A 20,508-nucleotide genomic window follows, 5' to 3' on the forward strand; every position below is an offset into this window, starting at 1 on the left:
TGCACTATGTGTCTGACTCAACCACTTGTATACTGTCTTGAACATATTCTGGCCCAACTTCTGTTCTGGAGTTTTCTCCCATCAAATGCCATAAAAGTTGGTGGTTCTTTTCCCTTTTTGAGGTTGGTAAAATCTGTAAGTCGAAATGAATGAAGTGAATTAGATTTCAATTGAAGTGTAATTTTGTGTGAATATGTAAAGCCTGAAATAATCTACTTACTGCTGGGTGTTTGAGATGCGAGTTTTTTGGCCGTCTGTCGCGTATTGTATCTCGTACTGACAGTTCTGGTGTTGTCTGTTGTGAGAGGGGCGGAAGGATAAGTAGGGGAGGTTTCTCAATGTGTATGGGCGGAGTCATGAAGGCTTGCTGTCTACGCCGTAGCTTGTATATGACGTCGTTTGTTGACTAGTCTGACGTAGTCATTTTTTAAGACAGGAACAATTTTATTAAACAAAATATTAGTTTTTTCAGATAGCTCATTAATGTTATAGTTGGGATTTGCATACTGATCAAATGTTATATATAATTCTTCGCTTATATTAAGCAAAGGACCTTTAGGTTTTACATTTAATATTTTCAAATCATTACCTATGTTCTTAAATTTGTGCTTGTGTTCATGCATATGCTGTCCTATTGCCGAGAAATGATTATGCCTAATGGCATTCACGTGCTCATTATATCTAATCGTGAAATTCCTGCCCGTACGCCCCACATAACTTGTTAAACAGTTGTTGCATTTCATCCGATAGACTCCTGATTGAAGATATTTGTTGCTACTATTTACTGATTTATTATTATATATGATATGCCTATTATTTTGTGTGGTCCTAAAAGCTATTTTAATGTTATGCTTCTTCAAAACATTGGTTATTGATTATATGCCCGTATTATTAAAGGTGAAAGTTGTGTAATCTTTTTTGGGTTGATCTGGTTTCGTCAGAGTAGTATTGGGCCGTGATTTGAACTTACGAACAATGGAATTAATCATTTCTTTTCTATAACCATTTTTTTGAGCTACATTTCATGAATTAGCTGCAGTTCATTGTTGAGATCTGCTTTTGACAACGGTATATTAAATGCTCTATGAATCATGCTTTGATATGCTGTTTTTTTTATGTGGATTAGGGTGATTAGAATCCATTTTTATGGTATTTATCTTATGTGTAGGTTTACAGTAAATTTTGAAGGTGAGATGTTTGTCGTTCTAGTAATCATTAGAACTAGGTAATTTAGTTCACTGTTATTCTCAGATTCCTTAGTAAATTGTATACATGTATCTATGGCGTTTATTTTATCCAATATTGCATTATCGTTGGTTGTTCTGTTGTCGATGATGACGAAGACATCATCCACAAATCTGCACCAGAAAAATATTCCTTCTATTTTGTTAAATGCAGTATGTTCTAAGTAGTCTATGTATATATCCCCTATTATACCGGAGGCGGGTGACCCCATAGGTAGACCTGTTTGTTGGTAAATTGTATCGTGAAATTTAAAAAAATTGTTATTGAGTGCAAATTTGAGTGATATCATAAATTCATCAATTTCCAAAGCACTTAGTTTGCGCAAGAAGGAACTGACACTTAATAATTGGACTTATAAGCCATCCATATATAGCATATTTAAATATCATTTTAAATATTTAGCGTTATGTAAAGGCAAATTGTTGCAATATTTCATTATAAAACAACGCAAGAACTAAGGCAAACAAATATTTTTGACTCTAATGTATAATAATTACACTTTAAAATATTTTAGTGTGTTTATGTGAAATTTCATAGTAGTCAACATACATTTATAGTCTACCTAAAGCATTGTTATACTCCAATACTTTAATGTGGAATCGTGGTTGAAAGAAGGGGTGGGTAATAGAGAAGTATTTCCAGAAGGGTACACAGTCTATCGTAGAGACCGAGGAGATAAAAAGGGAGGGGGTGTTTATTCTGGTGAAGGAAACTTACTGTTCACATGAATGGTTTACCGATGAAAGGGATGAAATATTAGGGATAAAATTAGTTTGTGATAATATGAAGGAGGTGGGAGTTATAGGAACATACAGGCCTGGAAGAGAGGAAAGAGACATGGAAATCTTTGAGAAAATAATAGATTTTACTCATAAAAACAATAATAATGATATGGTAATAATTGGGGGAGAGCTAAATTTGCCTGAAGTTGAATGGAATGGAGCTGCAAGTGAAGCCCCTGAACAGAAACTGGCAAATAAGTTAATTTGGGAGGGAGGATTTACACAAGTAGTACAAGAACCGACTCGTCTCAATAACTTACTAGATGTATTCTTGGTTAAACCATGGGAAATTGTTGATAAAACTGAGGTAATTGAAGGAATAGGAGACCATAAGGCTGTAATAATGGATGTAGGACTCGTACCAAAAAGGCTTAATAAGAGGGTTACACAAGACAAGAAATTGTACAGAAAAACTAAAGTTGATGAATTTGGGACTTACCTTAAATCACAATTCAGTTGTTGGATAAGTGAAGGAAGTAACGTGGATACACTTTGGGCTAAATTTAAAGGAATCATTTGGGAAGAAGAGAAGAGATTTTTACCTGTTAAGAAGGGTAAAATGACCTTAGACCCTGTTTATTATACAAGGGAAATAAGAAAATTAAAAAGAAAATGTAGAATAATGAACAGGAAAATCAACGAGGGTAGGGAGAGTAGAGAAACTAGAAAACAGCTAATGAGGGAACTGAAGAGAGTGAAAAAGGAAGCAAAAGAGAATTATATGAATGGCATACTTCAAGAGGGTAATGACCACAAAGGGAAATGGAAAAAGCTGTATTCATATATCAGGAATCAAAAAGGAAAAGGAATCCAAATTCCTACAATGGTGGGAGAAGGGGGTGAACACTATTTAACAGATACTGAGAAAGCAAACCTATTTAGTAGGGAATTTAGAGATTCAGTAGATGATTGTCAAGAGTTGGAAACTGAAACAGAAGATAGAGAGGGAGAGACACAGAGGGAAACAAGAAACTTCTCATTCACAAATGAAGATATTTTCAGAGAAATCCAACTGCTTCAGCAAGGAAAAGCAGCAGGAAGTGATCAAATTACTGGGAAGATATTAAAGACAATGGGGTGGTACATAGTGCCTTATTTAAAATTTCTCTTTGACTATGTCATAAATAATAGTGTAATACCAAAGGAATGGAAGGAATCTATAATAATACCAATTTATAAAGGAAAGGGTGATATAAAAGGAAACCAGAGAACTACAGACCAATCAGCCTGACCAGTATAGTTTGTAAAATACTGGAGAGTTTAATATCAAAGTACATCAGAGGGATATGTGATGATAAAAATTGGTTCATGAGGAGCCAGTATGGATTTAGAAAGAAATTTTCTTGTGAGGAACTACTGGTGGGATTTCAGCAGGACATATCAGATCAGTTGGATTCAGGAGGTCAGTTAGATTGCATAGCCATAGATCTTTCCAAAGCCTTTGATAGAGTGGAACATGGAATATTATTAAAGAAATTGGAGGGAATAGGAATAGGATTGGACGTAAGGGTTACACGTTGGATAAAAACATTTCTAAATTCAAGGGTTCAGAAAGTCTAAGTAGGAAATAATGTATCTCAGGAAGAGAAAGTTTGGAAGGGAATTGCACAGGGTAGTATAATCGGTCTGTTACTTTTCTTAATATACGCAAATGATTTAGGGAACAATATAACATCAAAAATAAGATAATATATGCAGATGACATAATTGTTTATAGGGAAATAAACAACATTGAGGATTGTTCAGAATTACAAAGGGACCTTGAAAGTATCCAACAATGGGTTGAAGAAAATAATATGAAGGTTAATGGAGGCAAATCAACTGTTACAACTTTTACAAACAGGAGCTTTAAAACTGAATTTGAATATTCTTTGGATGAGGTAGTTATCCCAAAAGATGGCAAGTGCAAATACTTAGGTGTGAGATTTGAAAGTAATTTGCACTGGAAGGGTCATGTTGATGACATTGTTGGGAAAGCATACAGATCGTTACATGTCATGAGGCTACTTAAAGGATGCAACAAAGAATTAAAAGAAAAAAGTTACTTGAGTGTGGTTCGTCCATTATTGGAATATGCAAACAGTGTTTGGGATCCTCACCAAGAATACCTAATAAAAGAAATAGATAGTGTGCAGAGGAAAGCAGCAAGATTTGTAAAAGGGAATTTCAGGAGAAAGAGTAGTGTATCAGAAATGTTAAAGGAACTTTAGTGGGAAACTCTAAGTGAGAGAAGGGAGAAAACTAGACTTATAGGATTATATAGAGCCTATACAGGAAAAGAAGCATGGGGAGATATCCGTGAGAGGCTTCAGTTGGAAAATAATTATATCGGCAGGACTGACCACAAATATAAAATTAGAAGGAATTTTACCAGAAGCGATTGGGGTAAATTCTCATTCATTGGGAAGGGTGTGAAGGAGTGGAACAGTTTACCAGGGGTAGTGTTTGATCCTTTACCAAAATCTGTACAGATATTCAAGAAGTGAATAAACAGCAACAGAGAAAATAAATGAAGTGTTAGAGGGCATTCGACCAGTGCAGGTTATTGTAAATTTAAAAAAATGTGTGTGAATAAATTAATTCCATCCCCTGGTCTAAGGAGTTTGGACAGCCAAAGTAGGGGACTGCCTGTAGGGGTGAAGTACAGTGGGGACTTCGAGGGCCCTGGGACCGCTATGGTAGTTGTGAAGGCCCTTCAGGAACTCTGAAAAGTGGTGGCAAAAAAAAAAAGTAAATAAGTAAATAAATGCAATGTAAATATTAATCTTATACCAGTTGTATAGTATCATTTGAAGTAATTCCACATAGTGTATGTCAGATGACTACATTTGTAAGTAGTACAGGAGATATTATAAGTAGAAATTTAGTAAACAATATAAATTTATTAAGGATGAGCTGTGTATTTAATAGAAAACTTTGTTAGCGTAAATTGTAAAATATTGTATTATAGGAAAATTTTCTTCTCTTGTTAATTTATTATTTAGTGCTTGACAATAATGTATTTTAGTGTACCATTTGCCACCGAGGTAGACACCTCATTTGCAAATAAAGAGATTTTTTTTTATTTTTTTATTTTTTATTTTTGGATGTAAAAATGTAATAAGATATTTTATTGAAGTTAACACGCAAATTTTATTCATTACATTTTACTGATAGCTTATCGCTATAACTTCACGATCGTAAACAAACTTATCTCAAATAAGATTACACATTTATAGAATGGGGCTTAATTCAGCAGAATAAGCAAAATACCTATGATAAATGCTTAATAAGGTTAAAGACGAATTCTTTCAGCCACAATTGCATGTATATAATAAGACAAAGTTTGTAATTTTATCACAATGCTTGTAATTTTGTATGTTTTTTAAGAAAAGTTTTTATTGAAAGTATAAAATAGTATGTCATGAAGGTCCTTAAGAGGCATAAGATAAAAATGTAAATATGATTCTGATATAGCTGAGGATGACCTATAAAGGGTCGAAACCGGTCCTAGATATGTAATATTTTACATGTAAATAAATCTATTGATTAGGTGGAATTTTTCTTTCCTTTTGCGACGATTGATAAATATCAATACGGAAAAATGAAGTTAATAAATCAAGAACTTCCAGGACAATCTGAAGGTTTACCTGGTTTCAGAATAGCCGGAATCTTGGTTCGTTTGAACTCTGGAAGAAGTTTGCCTGTAATCAGAATATTTGACAAAAACCATAACAACCATTTCCTTGTGTTCTTCCCACAATTCTTGAGGAATTCAGGGTGAATGCTATCAAAACCAGGTGCTTTGCAGTTTTTTGTTGTCTTCAGAGCAGACAGGAGTTCTTCGGTGAAGGGCTGAAATATTTGATGAACCAATATTACAGTATGTCTTTTCATGAAGGTTAGTTCTTTTTTGTTTTTTGTTGACTTCAGAGCAGACAGGAGTTCTTCTTCGGTGAAAGGGGCAGAAATATTTGATGAACCAATGTTATGTCTTTTCATGAAGGTTAGTTCTTTTCTTATTAACCGATTGAGTTCTTTCTTGGGTTTCACTTTAGACAATCCAGCAATCCGTTTGACAACTTGATCAGGTGATACAGCAGATTTGGGCTGTGGAATGTGAGGTGATCTCCCCAACTACTTTAAGAGGCTCCAAGCCTTCCTGCTAGAATGTTTGAAATCCATAGTCTCCACAGTTTCTGTCCACTTGTTCAGTCTGGCTTCATCTAAGTTGTTCATGAGTTCAATAGCAACATCTGTTTCTCCATTCTCTTGAAAATCACTGTAGAGTTTCTCACATGTTTCATTTCATCCGGGTATGTACTCCTTTCTGACCCCTCTAGGAATGTGTCTTTTTTGCAGTGGCATGTATTGCTTTAACAAATCTACAGTAGTTGTTGACAACAGGAGGAATCCATCTTATGCTGCTATCAAGATCAGCAGAGAAACTGTCCCAGTTAGCTTTGACAAAATTCCATTAGCTTTGACAAAATTCCACCATGGAAGAGGAGACGATCTAATAATGGGGATCTGAGTGCCTATTTCCAAAAGAATGGACGGTGCTGACTGTGTGGGAAGTTTGTGAGCACTCTACGAATAGCAGGTAAACTGTATCCCTGGTGATCAGTGGACACAAAACATAAGTCAGGATTGGTTTCTGTGTTCCACCTTGCTGATTTGAAGGAGCCTTTTTTCTTTGGGTTGAAAATGAGCTGCATATTGGACAAGTCTGACCATTCAGTAAGTTTTTCTCCACAAAGGTCATTTGATCTGTATCCCCATTGGGTGTGATGGCTGTTAAAGTCACCCACATAGACAGCAGGATGTGCAGAGTTTGGAAGAACATTATCAGGCCATGGGATACCTGGGGGTTTATAAGTGTTCACAACTGTCAAGCTGTTAATCTGAGTCACAATGTTAGAAATGTTGTTCTCATGGTATGTAGAGACTAGATGAGCATCGATGATGGAGTTGCAAACATAGGTCGCAGAACCGTATGATTGATGATAAGTAACTCCCAATAATCAGTAACCATGGATCTTTCCTCTTGAGTGCATTTGTGACTCATCAGAGATATGAGTTTCGTGAACACAGATTAAATCTATGTTATTTTCTAATGACAATTTGGACAAATAGTCGGCCTTAGATTTACTCATGCCTCCTATGTTAATTTGAAGGACTCTTAATACAGGATCCAAGGGTTTGGTTGATTGGCTCTGAAAAGAGCTTCTGTGAGCTGTCATTTGTTTGTGTACCATTAGTCAGGAGATCTTGAGAGACAGTCTGATCGCCAAGTGCTGATGTTCAGTTCAGTAATGGAAATTTAATTCCTACTACCTTAGCAGGGGCACCACGGGCAGGAATCAGCCTCAGAAGAGAAAGCCACAGAAAGAGAAGACAAAGACAAACATGAAAACATTAAAGGACAAGACAAATTTCCACATCTCGTACACTGCAGTCTTCAAATGGATAGGATTCCTGTTCATCAATCCCAGTTCTGCTACATCAGTTGATGAACTCGTTTCTGCTTCCCAGCTTCATCAGGAGGGTGAGGGTCAACACTAACTGAGAGCCATCTTGGCAGATCTTCAGTCTTCATGTAACCGAGCTCATTAAGAGTAAATCTAGCAGGAGCACAATTACTCATTAAATTATACTGAATTGCGTTGTATATTTCTATATATACGTACTTAACTTCCCGCAACCGAGGCAAATACTGGATCTTCAGGATATTCTCCATTCTACTTTGGCGTTCGAGACCACAGCGCATGACCTTGAGTGTGCCGCGCTGATCACCGGGAGCTGGCAGTTTGCTTCTATAAATCTATTCGTCTTCGACTTCAACATATTTATGGATCTTCATATGTTGTTCGATAGTGTTGTGACTTTGTACCTGACGGTGTGTAAAAACTGACCCATTTGACCGTTCTCCACTGTTCATAAACATTGTGAGACTTTACCTATCGTTGCGTGTGCCGTACTATGATTCATAATATTACGTACTGTTTTCTTTTAAGTGACTCACAATTTCTACCCCCATCATCAATTTATATTTCATCTTATACCGATCCAGAGTTCACTTAATCTTTTTCATATGCATTGTTTTTCATGTTTTTTGTGTTTTGAACGGCTGACGATGACCTGGACTAGGGTCGAAACCGGTCCCATTTCTAATTACTATTATATGAGAATGTAATCACTACATTTCTTTCTCTTATGTATTGAATAGGTTGAACCTCTTTTTCAATTATTCAATTTTTAACGTTAATACTTTCAATACGGAACAATGAAATTTTTATCTTTAAACTCGATAGCTGCAGTCGCTTAAGTGCGGCCAGTATCCAGTATTCGGGAGATAGTAGGTTCGAACCCCACTGTCGGCATCCCTGAAAATGGTTTCCCATGGTTTCCCATTTTCACACCAGGCAAATGCTGGGGCTGTACCTTAATTAAGGCCACAGCCGCTTCTTTCCCACTCCTAGCCCTTTCCTGTCCCATCGTCGCCATAAGACCTATTTGTGTCGGTGCGACGTAAAGCAACTAGCAAAAAAAATAAAAATAGCAATCTTCATGTGAGAAATATAGGAATGACACAATTTCATATGAGATACTCAATCAAATGAAAAACTAGACATGTTCTCACTTTTAATGAACAGTACTATGCTGCCAATCTAACAGTCCAAAGTTCCAGAGCTAGAATGACCAAGCCGCAGACAGCCGTGATTTCCACTTCCGGAGGTACACATGGCCCTGAGGTTTACTCAGTCTGTGCCAAAAATGAGTACCAGGTTAATTCCTGGGGGCAAAGGTGACCGGGCATAGAGCTAACCACTCTACGCCATCAAGGTTACGGATAGTGGAAGCCTTTACCTTCCACCCATCCATGGGCCTTCATGGCCTGTACAGAGATGACTTTTGCTTTGCTTTGCTTAATGCAGTTAGTTTATTTATTTACAATACATCACACTACCAATTAGCACAGAAACGTGCAATAGTAATACATCCCTCAACATAGGTTTTGTGTCAGAAAGGGCATCCGGCCAAAACTGGACCAAATCCAGTCAGTTACTGGCCCCAATAAATTGGAAATAAGCCAGAAAGAAGAATTATTTTTCCTGTTTTTTCTGCATTTCTGTTTATCCTATATTTCTCACACAAAGACTGAAAATCTGCCATGATGGCTCTCAGTTAGTGTTGACCCTCACCCTCCTGATGAAGCTGGGAAGCAGAAACGAGTTCATCAATTGATATAGCAGAACTGGGATTGATGAACAGGAATCCTATCCGTTTGAAGACTGCAGTGTATGAGATGTGGAAATTTTCCTTGTCCTTTAATGTTTTTATGTTTGTCTTCTCTTTCTGTGGTTTTCTTTTCTGATGCTGACCTGTTATTTTATTTATCCTATTATGCATTCCTGTTTTTCTGATAATGACTTAACTATGTAAAGTGATGGTTTAGATAAAGCAGATCATTCTTAATGACTGGTAATGATCATTGTAAATGATACAGTTAGAATATGTAAACTGGATTAAGTTTAATTGTTATGATTGGCATGGAAGGATGTAGAATATTTATTTAGGAAGTGCTAGAAGGAAAAATTAAAAATAAATAAAAATGTTAATGTATTTTTCATTGAGTGGATAGGAACTCATTTGTGTGTTGATTGCTGCAGGTAGCCTGCGCTTTGGAAGAGCTCATTGTAAAGCACCAACGCTTGCCAGGAAGCATCCTACGAGCCTTGGTGGAGCGAGTGTACGAAGTACCCAAGCCTGAAGATAAGAACGAATGATCTCTCTAGTGCATATCTTGGTATGGGAATCGGTAACCTTTGTTATCTTCTTTACATGTTTTTGTTACATAGCATTTATATTTTATTAGTCATGTGGCCAGACTACTTAACTGCTGTGATACCTTACTCATTCCCATGTTATATAAAAATACACTATTTTAGTGATTGAAACTGTAAAATTGCTATGAATGGTAGAATTATGGAAATAATGAGGAGACTGTACAGTTTATAGTATTGATGCTAGAATCAAAGTTACTAAAATTCCTTTCCTCTTTGGTTATGAGTTTTTGGAGTGGACACTTCAGGTGCAAATGTTTAAATTATCAGAGTAAAATTACCTTTTCAAGTACAGAATTCTCAAAATGCTCAGTGATGCTGAGTATCCCATTTAACTGCAGGAGAAACTGGTTTGTATGTATTTCAAGGGGAACAATATAATAATAATAATATTTTTAAAAATTCTTCTTAGTAGAAAATAAAATCTTGAAATAATTTAATTTAATGAACATTGTAAACATTTTTAAACACTTCATCATTCAGTTATTTTTTAAATGGAAAAATATTATCAAACAGTATATAATTCACATACCTGCCAACCCTTCCGATTTACCCGGAAACTTTCCGGTTTTTAACTCGTCTTCCGATTTTCCGATTTATTTTTACTTCTTCCGATTTTTGACTAATATAACCTCTAGTACCGCCAATACTCTTCCCCTTCGATGAAGGATAAATTCTTACGTACTTGTGTAATTTACGAAACCTTATTTTCAAGCGTCTTTATTTGTTGCTTTATTTCGTGAGTGTTTCGTTCGTCGTCTCTGTGTATCGTGTTTCCCGCACACTACAACAGCGTGCGCGCTTTATGCAGCTGGGGATTCGGGGCGACAATCGTCCCGCAAGCAAGAGACTAGCGCGTGCTAGCGACTCAGTTAATCGGGACGAAAGAACAAGTTTATTGTGCTGTTCGCGCGCTGTTGACATCTTTTCTGTGCACAGTTTCGTCGGAGTGGTAGGCCACGTGTTTTTCCCCCTCTCTGTCAAAGTCGTTTGTTAATAATGTATGGGACATATTGAATTGTTTTGCATGTGGTAGTTTCGCGTATTTAAGTGCATAATTTTAATGAATTTAATGTTTTTAAGGGGGTTCTTGTCGGTGACAGTTTCTGGCATTTTCTTTTCTCGTTATGGCCAAAAAATATAACAAACGTTATCTGCAAGTGTTCAGAGATACCTATAAATTTCCGTTCATTTTACCGTCTAAGGGAAACTACCGTATTTTTCGCGTAATTAACGCCCTTGCATAATTTACGCATCCCAATAATTTTGGGTCCAAAGTGGAGAAAAAGAAATGTTCACGTATTTGACGCACCCACAACTTCGAACATCCATCACTCAGCTCCGGATGCGTTTCGAAATAAAGATGCCAACTACTCAAGTAGCAGGCTTCCTATCGCGAAGCAGGCATTCCACACATAACTTGCTGTTATTAGCCGTCAGGAAATCCCACTGCACTAGTTTTACGAGTGTTTCAGGTACGGGACCTTCTGTGATCTCAAAATTGTTTGTCAGTACACAGTATTCCAGTAATACTGCATCATACAAACTCGCGGTGATCATTTACGTCGAAACATACGGGAATAGAGCAGCGGGCAGCAAGTATTCAGTGTCTAAATGAAACGTACGCTACCGCGGTAACAGAAGTGCACTTCAAGCGGCCAACAAGTCTCCCAAAGCATTTCGCGGACCAAAAAGCGGCAAGTTTCTGCAAGTAGAGGATTATCTGCTTAAATATATGATTTTGTTGGGCAATTGGATAAGCCGTTTCTCACGAAATGCTGTATTTTAAAGAATGAGAAATAGCCGCGGCACATGGAATCAGTGTCTCGGATTTGAAGGTTAGCCGAGGCTTGATTAATTTTCTGAAGAGAAATGAACTTTCTCTTCGACGAAGAACAACATTATGCCAAAAAATGATGAATGATTAATATTCAATCAATCAATACTGATCTGCATTTAGGGCAGTCGCCCAGGTGGCAGATTTCCTATCTGTTGTTTTCCTAACCTTTTCTTAAATGATTTCAATGACATTGGAAATTTACTGAACATCCCCCTTGGTAAGTTATTCCAATCCTAACTCCCCTTCCTATAAATGAATATTTGCCCCAATTTGTCCTCTTGAATTCCAACATTACCTTCATATTGTGATCTTTCCTACTTTTAAAGACGCCCTCAAACTTATTCGTCTACTAATGTCATTCCACGCCATTTCTCCGCTGACAGCTCAGAGCATACCACTTAGTCGAGCAGCTCGTCTTCTTTTACCCAGTTCTTCTTAGCCCATAATTTGCAACATTTTTGCAATGGCACTCTTTTATCAGAAATCACCCAGAACAAATCAAGCTGCCTTTCTTTGGATTTTTTCCAGTTCTTGAATCAAGTAATCCTGATGAGGGCCATACTCTAGTTGGGGTCTTACCAGAGACTTATATGCCCTCTCCTTTACATCATTACTACAACCCCTAAACACCCTCATAACCATGTGCAGAGATCTGTATCCTTTATTTACAATCCAATTTATGTGATTACCCCAATGAAGATCTTTCCTTACCCCAATGAAGATACTTCAGCATGCTATGCTAATATATTTGATTACTTGGTATGTTTAATGTGTGTTTTATGCCAATTTCATTTTAAAAATAAAATGACAGCCATCTATATAAATAATTAATTATTTGTTTCTATTGTTACTTATCAAAAGGAGAATGGTTTCCAAACATGTCCCAATTGGGATGCCCAAAACAGAAACAAAATTGAAAACTAAAACTGTTCCTATTCACCCTGACATTTGGGATTGAAAGAAACAATCACAAGTAATTAATTGATAGACATTATAATCTATTGGGATTTTGCTGTGTCCAAGAAAACAAAGAGAAATTCTACATGTTTCACAGAGACTTTGCTCCTCATCTTTAGAAGAGAAAATATGTCTGTCCACAACAAAGGCTTCTTTAACAATAATGGTTTGAACGTGAAAAATACTTGACCATTGGTCTATTGTAAATGATTCTCTTGTTTATCAACAGATGCGCACTGTGCGCTAGCCTATGAGTGAAAAGTCACAACACCAACTCAGCTCGACGCAAGATGTTTGGGTATTTAATATGCCTGTGTGTTGCAAAACAGAGCAAGGCCATGATCTCCCATCATTAATACATACATATTTATCTTTTATATGGCTTTCTACTTCCTCCAAGAGTCCTCAATGTCTTGTGTATTATTCCCTGTTCGAGGAATGTACAGCTGAACAATATCTTTTGAACTATTTTCAAACTGCATTCTCATTACCATCATCTTGCCACCAACATACTTTACAGATTATTATAATCTATCAGTTTCATGCCCGTATTGATACTTGGTATTCACAATTACAAAGAATGGGTAACTCTTTTATACTGCAGCAATATCTTGATTTCAGCAATGGATACTAACAATCTGACTAGCTGAGGATGACCTCTGTGAAGGTCGAAACTGGTACTGTATAGTATAATAAAGATATAATAAAGTATTGATTAAGTGGAAGGTAGCCATTCTTTGTAATTGTGAATACTTTGTATTTCTTTTTCAGAATTATTGCAAATCCAGTTTTAGGTGGAGATCCTCTACTGTAGAATAGCCTGTATCAATGTCTAAGTATCAAGTCTCCTTAACTCTTCCTATTTGTCTCACTTATTCCCAAAATGGCAAATGTTTTTCTCCTTCATGAAATTGAAAAGTTCTTCTGTCTTATCGTTCAGCATCACGACATTAGCTGTTCCATGATAATGTGTGGCTTCTAGGCTGCCATATTCGGCAAAAACAAGAAAACTGCACAGTTTGAATTTGTCATGCTGTGAGCTGGATAATCTTACTTTTTGTCACTTTGTAACTTTTGTCACATTTTAGCTGGACTCCATTAGATGCTACAGGCCTCTAGGGTGCTTTACAGCCCTAATCTGTGACGTAATGCCCTCAGATTCCCTTTGCTAGAACCATGGTCTTACCTTCTCGTAACTCTCCGATGTTGGCAGCCCTTGTTAATTACTATACATTTCATACGAGGTTGGATCTCTAATCCATCTTCCGTGAATACTTAATGGCAGTTTTACCAATAAAGTAAAGATTAATATAGATGGTAAAAGACTAGGAACGCAGGCTAAACACAAAAGAAGAAAAGGATCCCAACAGTATAATATAAGTATTAGAAAAGAACAAACAACAATCCGCCTGGTAAGTTGTTGCTTTCTATCATTGCTTTTCTATAAACTTAATGAGATATGAAATGATATTGTAAAGAGTCTTCAATACATAAACACATTCCAATTTTCTAACTCAACAGACATTCATTTATCCAATATAACAGGTGTCTAACAGAAAGTTGCTGATCCCTGAACACTGTCAAGTCCATATGGCAAACTTGAGGATTACACTGCACAGTACATGAAGACATGATCAGTTAGACATTTCCCAGCATGATACTCTTCACCGTATTATCAAAATTCCAGAAACACATCATGAACAATTATGTATTATAACCTATTCACACTGTATAACAATTTTCACACTTTACAATCAATATTGCAATAAATGGCAGACAATGTTCTAATGCTGTCAAGACAGAAGAAGAAAAATAGAAAGAAAGATGAACAAATTCTTTGGCATATAAATATTAGTTCTTAAATCTTCTGAATTCAGTTCAAAACCCTACGAATTCCTAAACCGTAAGTAATGGAAAGGAACACACACATGACAAATCAATACGTAGAAATATAGGAACAGGAAAGGGAACACATAATAGAACAAGCAACAATGTTGCTATAAAACATAACCATTTTTCATCTGAAGGGCAACATGTCGAGGATTACAAGCATAAATTCACTAATATTGAGAATGACATGGAAATTTTAAACATGAACCCCACAGGCCCATTGCTCAATATAATGGAAGATTTCTACATCTATATGTATCAGTATGCTAATCCCAACTTCAACCTAAACGAAATCAAAGATAAAGCAAACATTCTTTGTAACACAACCTTTCCTATTCTAAAAGATACATATTTAAAAAGAATCAGCAAACATAAATTCACACACACACAAACAAACCCCCAAAAGACACACACCACTCCACCCCACCCCCTCCACAAGCTGCCTCCCCCTCCCCACTACCCTTCCGTCTTAATGCTACAACAGCCACATGACGTACACGGAACGTGTGCAGCACGCTCCCGACCATGCTCAATGACATATCAAGTTCGAACGTAAGTAACACACACGATAGTTCAAAACACATTCAACAGGCACTCTCTATTAGTTTATCTAAATTCTACCTTCCTTTTCTTCTTTGATAGATCATCTGACTTCACCCGAGTGGAACACAAGTATGAAGAGGGGAGAACTCACACTTACTTTTATTGACGTTCGTATTCAACAGAAAGGATGGATGGACACGTCACTCGGTACAAGATTAGATACGAACGGTTTGGGGTAATGTAGCAGAGTCCCTTCTTCGATGCCCGGCCCTTCTCGTGTTGGATAGTTTTCTTTTCTTTTTTTTTTTTTTTTTTCGGTATGTCATTCAGGTCGTATTTTCAGCTCATAATGAGAAGAATATTTTCTAGTGTCGGTACTTGAAACCCACGTGTCTAACTTACCTGATTTACCCTATTTGACTTTTCAGAAAAAAATCTCACGCCGGAATTTTACGCTGTATGACGATAATCGCAAATGAGTTGAATCAATTGTCTTTATACTATATATGATGTATCTTTTAAACGTAAATGAATTATAAATAATTTGTAAAGATCTGAATTCCGTGAATAATTTACGCATCCGCAGTTTTCGCCTGTATTTTTCGTCAAAAAAGTGCGTTAATTACGCAAGAAAATATGGTATTATGGATTTTGTTGTGTGTGTCGGTGTGACATAAATATTATTATTCGTATGTAAGTGTCATAAATGAGAGTGATTAGGTACATTTTCTTGTAACCATTTTTATGTTTTCTTAGTTTAAGATTTTAAATTTAATGATCAATTCGCATTGTAACTGTAGGTATGTATGCCTTTTATCCTGAGCTATTTTCACGTAGACTGTGGTGAAATATGCGTGATGAAATCCAAGAATTAAAAAATCTTCCTATTTTTGGGTTCTAAAAGTTGGCAGGTATGAATTCAGGAGGAAAAAAGCAAGGAAATGCTCGTTATAAAGTCTCAAAAGTAGATGCGAGATAAAACTATACCAGTTCCAATATCTGCTTTTGATTTTGTGGTTATCCTCCTTGAATAGAGAAATACATTTCCATTTTCTGTCACTTATGACTGCTGCAGACATGTATTGACAGGTAAATTAATCTTTTATTGTCTCATAATGTTGTGGTACCGGTATGTACCATGTTAACTCATAAAAATATTGTATGTAATGCAGTGCCATTTTACTGGTTCTTGAAAGAACCTATATTTAATTCAGAACTACACACAACCAGGTTGCATATAAATCAGTTTCAGCTGTACTGGGTCAACCTTGTTCTTGAAGTACACAGTTTATTTGAATAAATCTTTCTCTGCCTTTATATAAAGTACATATTGTGTATGAGCTGGAAAGGCTGGTAACTTGTAACCAGATGTTCTTTCTTTGACCTATATATGTATTCTCATTTTAGAACATATTCTTCTTAAACTATATACATAAGTTCTCTATCATTGTTTACATGTATCCAAAATGAGCGAGACCTCAAGCCCTTTCAAAAGTAAAATTTGAGGTGTGGAGAAGAATCAGGCCAGATAACAAAATAATGAGAGGAGGAACAACAAATCTAGGAAAATAGAAAAGTAATAATATTATATCAGAATATTTTTCTTTATCTTAGCACCTTGTACCTCTTTCACATCCTTGATAAGTCACTCTTCTACTCTGAATTTTTCCAAATGTAGCCTGATCATTACTTGTATCCTGTCTTTTCATGATCAAGGGTGGGGAAAAGATTTGTTTTATTTAGGAGAGAGTTAAATACAACTAATGTTTCTTGTTTACAAGGAATTCAATAATTCCGTCTCTCTTCTTCATTCTTCTTCTTCTTCTTCTTCTTCTTCTTCTTCTTCTTCTTCTTCTTCTTCTTCTTCTTCTTCTATGCAACAGCTCCTCTTAGAAGGCAGACAAACATCACAGCTATCCTGACTACAGATGTCGCTGTGCCTGGCCGAGTAGTTCAGACGGTCGAGTGCTGGCCTTCTGAGCTCAAGTTGGCAGGTTTGATCCCAACTCAGTCGGGTGGTGTTTGAAGGTGCTCATATACGACAGCCTCGTGTTGGTGAATTTACCGGCACATAAAAGAAATCCTGTGGGACAAAATTCTGGCACCTCAGCATCTCTAAAAACTGTAGAAGTAGTTAGTGGGATGTTAAAACCAGTTAATTATTATTAGATGCTGCAGCTTTGAATAAAGCACTGGTAGTGCAGTTGTACCATATTTTCAAGTTGTCCAGCCAGTATGTATGTATGTCTGCCTTGTATTTCCTTTGAAGGATCAACTATAGTATCCTAGTGACCTGGTTAATGCAGTTCCTTCACCTTCATTACCAGGTTTTGGATAATTATTATACACTTAAAAATGCCAAAATATGAATGCAAATATGCACTAAAATGTGTTAAGATATGCACTACAAATTTTAAAATATGCATTGAAAACAAACCTGTATCTAATGTCAATTAACAATTTATATCATAAAAAATAAAAGTTTAAACATCACCAAAGTAACAAAAAATTACATCCTGTACCACAGTAAAATGCTCCAGTTCCTCAATGAAATTTACAAGTCTTGATTACACTTAATTACAGCATAGTGCAACAGATGCTCAAACACATACTTTTACCTATTTTCCCCTAAAATGAATTTTTACTCGGAGAACACTCTCTCTACATCATGTGCTACAATTGGAGAATACTCCAGCTTAACAAAATCAGACTCTTCTTGTATCGATGTCCTGTCAGTTTTTCTTTGTCTTGGAGAACACCAGGAATACTTTTGAGTTTGCAGAGACCAGGGATTTTAACACTACACTCTGCAATTTTTCGTGAGAAAACATGATTTGTTAGGTTCATTAGGGATCATTAACTTCTTCAGCAATACCAGTACTGATGTGAAGGGAAAGTCCTTTTTACTCGCAATGTCTTGGTGGCTGATAGTATGCACATTGGAACAAATGAATAATTATAAGTTGCTCACAAATATCATCTTTGCTCTAGACTTCTTGTGCTCCTTTAATAGAAGCAGCTTTTTCAAATCAAGTTTTTCAACTATTGTACTACATCAAAATAATTGGCATATTAAGCTCTAGATTTGACCGATATTCCTCATCTTGTATGAACTGGTGAAGGTGGGTGCGGGACATTACCATCTGTATTCAAAAAGTATTCTTGTGGCATGAAGCCTTTAGGAATATTTTCAATGTAGAGATCAAAACCAGAAAGGAAGCCCAGACTGTTCTGCTACTCTATGAACTCCATGTCCTACACTCGTCACGTGCATCATCTTGTAATGTAATATTGCAAGACCTTCCAGGTTTTTGCACATGTAAGTGCAGGCCATGAGAACATGATAGCAAAGATGTGGGATGGCCACAGAAAAGTAAGTACATCATTGAAAAATGCAGTAACTGTTGAGTGATTCGCTTTATTGTTAGCTTACACATCCATAGTTGTCTCTCTCTCTTTCCTCTCCTAAAATTCCAAACATCAAGTATATTACAGATCTTTGATCCACATCTGTTGTATTTTGTAGTGAGACCCAAATATACTTTCTATCAGCCTTTACCCTTAGTTTACTTAACGTCACATTATAAAAAACTCAGGAACATAATTCTTCCTAATTGTGGATTCATCTGAGGCTGGTTGTTTCATATACTCCTCCAGAAACTGAACAAAGTTCTTATTGTTTAGCTTAGCCATTGGTACTGTATGTTTGCTGAGACAAATGCTTTACATAAGTCTTCATTGAATTTACTTCATGATGGTCCAGAGGCTGGTGTTTTTGTTTTAAGTTTACCACTATCAATATTGTGTTTCATCATTTGAAGATGATGTTGAACTTTATATTTTTTAGTTGCGGTTATGAATGTGTTACAGTGTTTGCAAAATAAAATACTTTCTTCGGTTGAAATGTCTTCAAACTCGCATAATATGCTTTCAATATTTCACTAATGGTTCTCTTCTCCTTTGTATGTATATTCAGTCTGTCAGCGATGCCGCTGGTGGGATCCTCAACAGCTCTGCCATCAGCTGTCATGAATAGCCTAGGCATCACTGAAGAGGCGTACTAGGGAAATGAGGAGTGAGGTAGTTTCCCGTTGCTTTCCTCACCGAGCCAGAGTTGCTATTATGTATCAGTCTGCCAAGCCCACTGAAATGCATACACAAACCGGCTCTATGAGCAACATTTTCACACCATTCAAAGCAGGGACTGGCTGCATAAGAATTGGCATTACTACCATCGCTCATACCTCAGTCACTTTCATATTGTCAAAGCCAAGGATAAGACAGAGACAGATCGATGAAAGTAACGAAATTGCTCTAGCCCATACCGGAAGACATAGTGCACTGTAAACACTAGGTCCTGCCAGCAAAGGCGGTCTCTTCTCCTTAGGCATTATAAATTAAGTTGTAACAATACAGCCCTTTAATGCACTATGAACCACAACCTGTTTCAACACAACCAAAGCAGGGCTGGTAAGAACTAATTGTGCATGAAAGTAAATTATATTGAATCATTTACAAAGTGGGGAAAAGACTGCCCTGTTGTGAGTGAAATTTCAGGAATCAATACCTGCCTAATTGGGTTGCAGGTAAACAAAGACATGGCCGGATGTAAAGTTGGTGTTGTTAATTTTAAACGCATTTCCCACCTGTCAAAGAGCGTAATTTGTGATAGCAATAACCAGCACAGTTCAACTTCTTGAACATGAACATGGCATAAGTCACATACAGATTTCCAACACTGAAGTTATCTCAGATACTTGCCACATTTTCCAGTATTGACATTGAGAAGCTGATGCCTACATTCAGGATGCAAAATACTTCTTAAAATATGCACTATTAAGATAAAACTTACCGGGCAAGTTGGCCGTACGGTTAGGGGCGCGCGGCTGTGAGCTTGCATCCGCGAGGTAGTGTCAATAAATCACTACTGATCTGCATTTAGGGCAGTCGCCCAGCTGGCAGATTCCCTATCTGTTGTTTTCCTAGCCTTTTCTTAAATGATTGCAAAGAAATTGGAAATTTATTGAACATCTCCCTTGGTAAGTTATTCCAATCCCTAACTCCCCTTCCTATAAACGAATATTTGCCCCAATTTGTCCTCTTGAATTCCAACTTTATCTTCATATTGTGATCTTTCCTACTTTTAAAGACACCATCCAAACTTATTCGTCTACTGATGTCCTCCCACGCCATCTCTCCACTGACAGCTCCTTTCTACCAAGTCTTCCCAGCCCAAACTTTGCAACATTTTTGTAACGCTACTCTTTTGTCGGAAATCGTCTAGAACAAATTGAGCTGCTTTTCTTTGGATTTTTTCCAGTTCCTGAATCAAGTAATCCTGGTAAGGGTCCCATACACTGGAACCATACTCAAGTTGAGGTCTCACCAGAGACAAATATGCCCTCTCCTTTACATCCTTACTACA

At 36.7% G+C, this 20,508-nt stretch overlaps 1 protein-coding gene across 2 annotated transcripts in view; it reads left to right on the top strand.

Moving 5' to 3' along the window:
• Nucleotides 1-17,930, top strand: part of LOC136875728 (DGAT1/2-independent enzyme synthesizing storage lipids) — a 145,111-nt gene extending 127,181 nt beyond the window's left edge. The window contains exons 7-8 of one of the 2 annotated variants that reach the window (XM_067149299.2): nt 9,680-9,816; nt 16,967-17,930. In XM_067149299.2, the coding sequence (XP_067005400.1) occupies nt 9,680-9,796 (117 nt within the window). In that variant the 3' untranslated portion in view covers nt 9,797-9,816; nt 16,967-17,930. Of the gene's footprint in view, nt 1-9,679; nt 10,839-16,966 lie in introns of those variants that run through there. The other variant, XM_067149298.2, reaches the window with a different exon arrangement.
• Nucleotides 17,931-20,508: the final 2,578 nt, after the last annotated feature.

Source organism: Anabrus simplex, chromosome 6, assembly GCF_040414725.1.
Source record: "Anabrus simplex isolate iqAnaSimp1 chromosome 6, ASM4041472v1, whole genome shotgun sequence".
Taxonomy (NCBI): domain Eukaryota; kingdom Metazoa; phylum Arthropoda; class Insecta; order Orthoptera; family Tettigoniidae; genus Anabrus; species Anabrus simplex.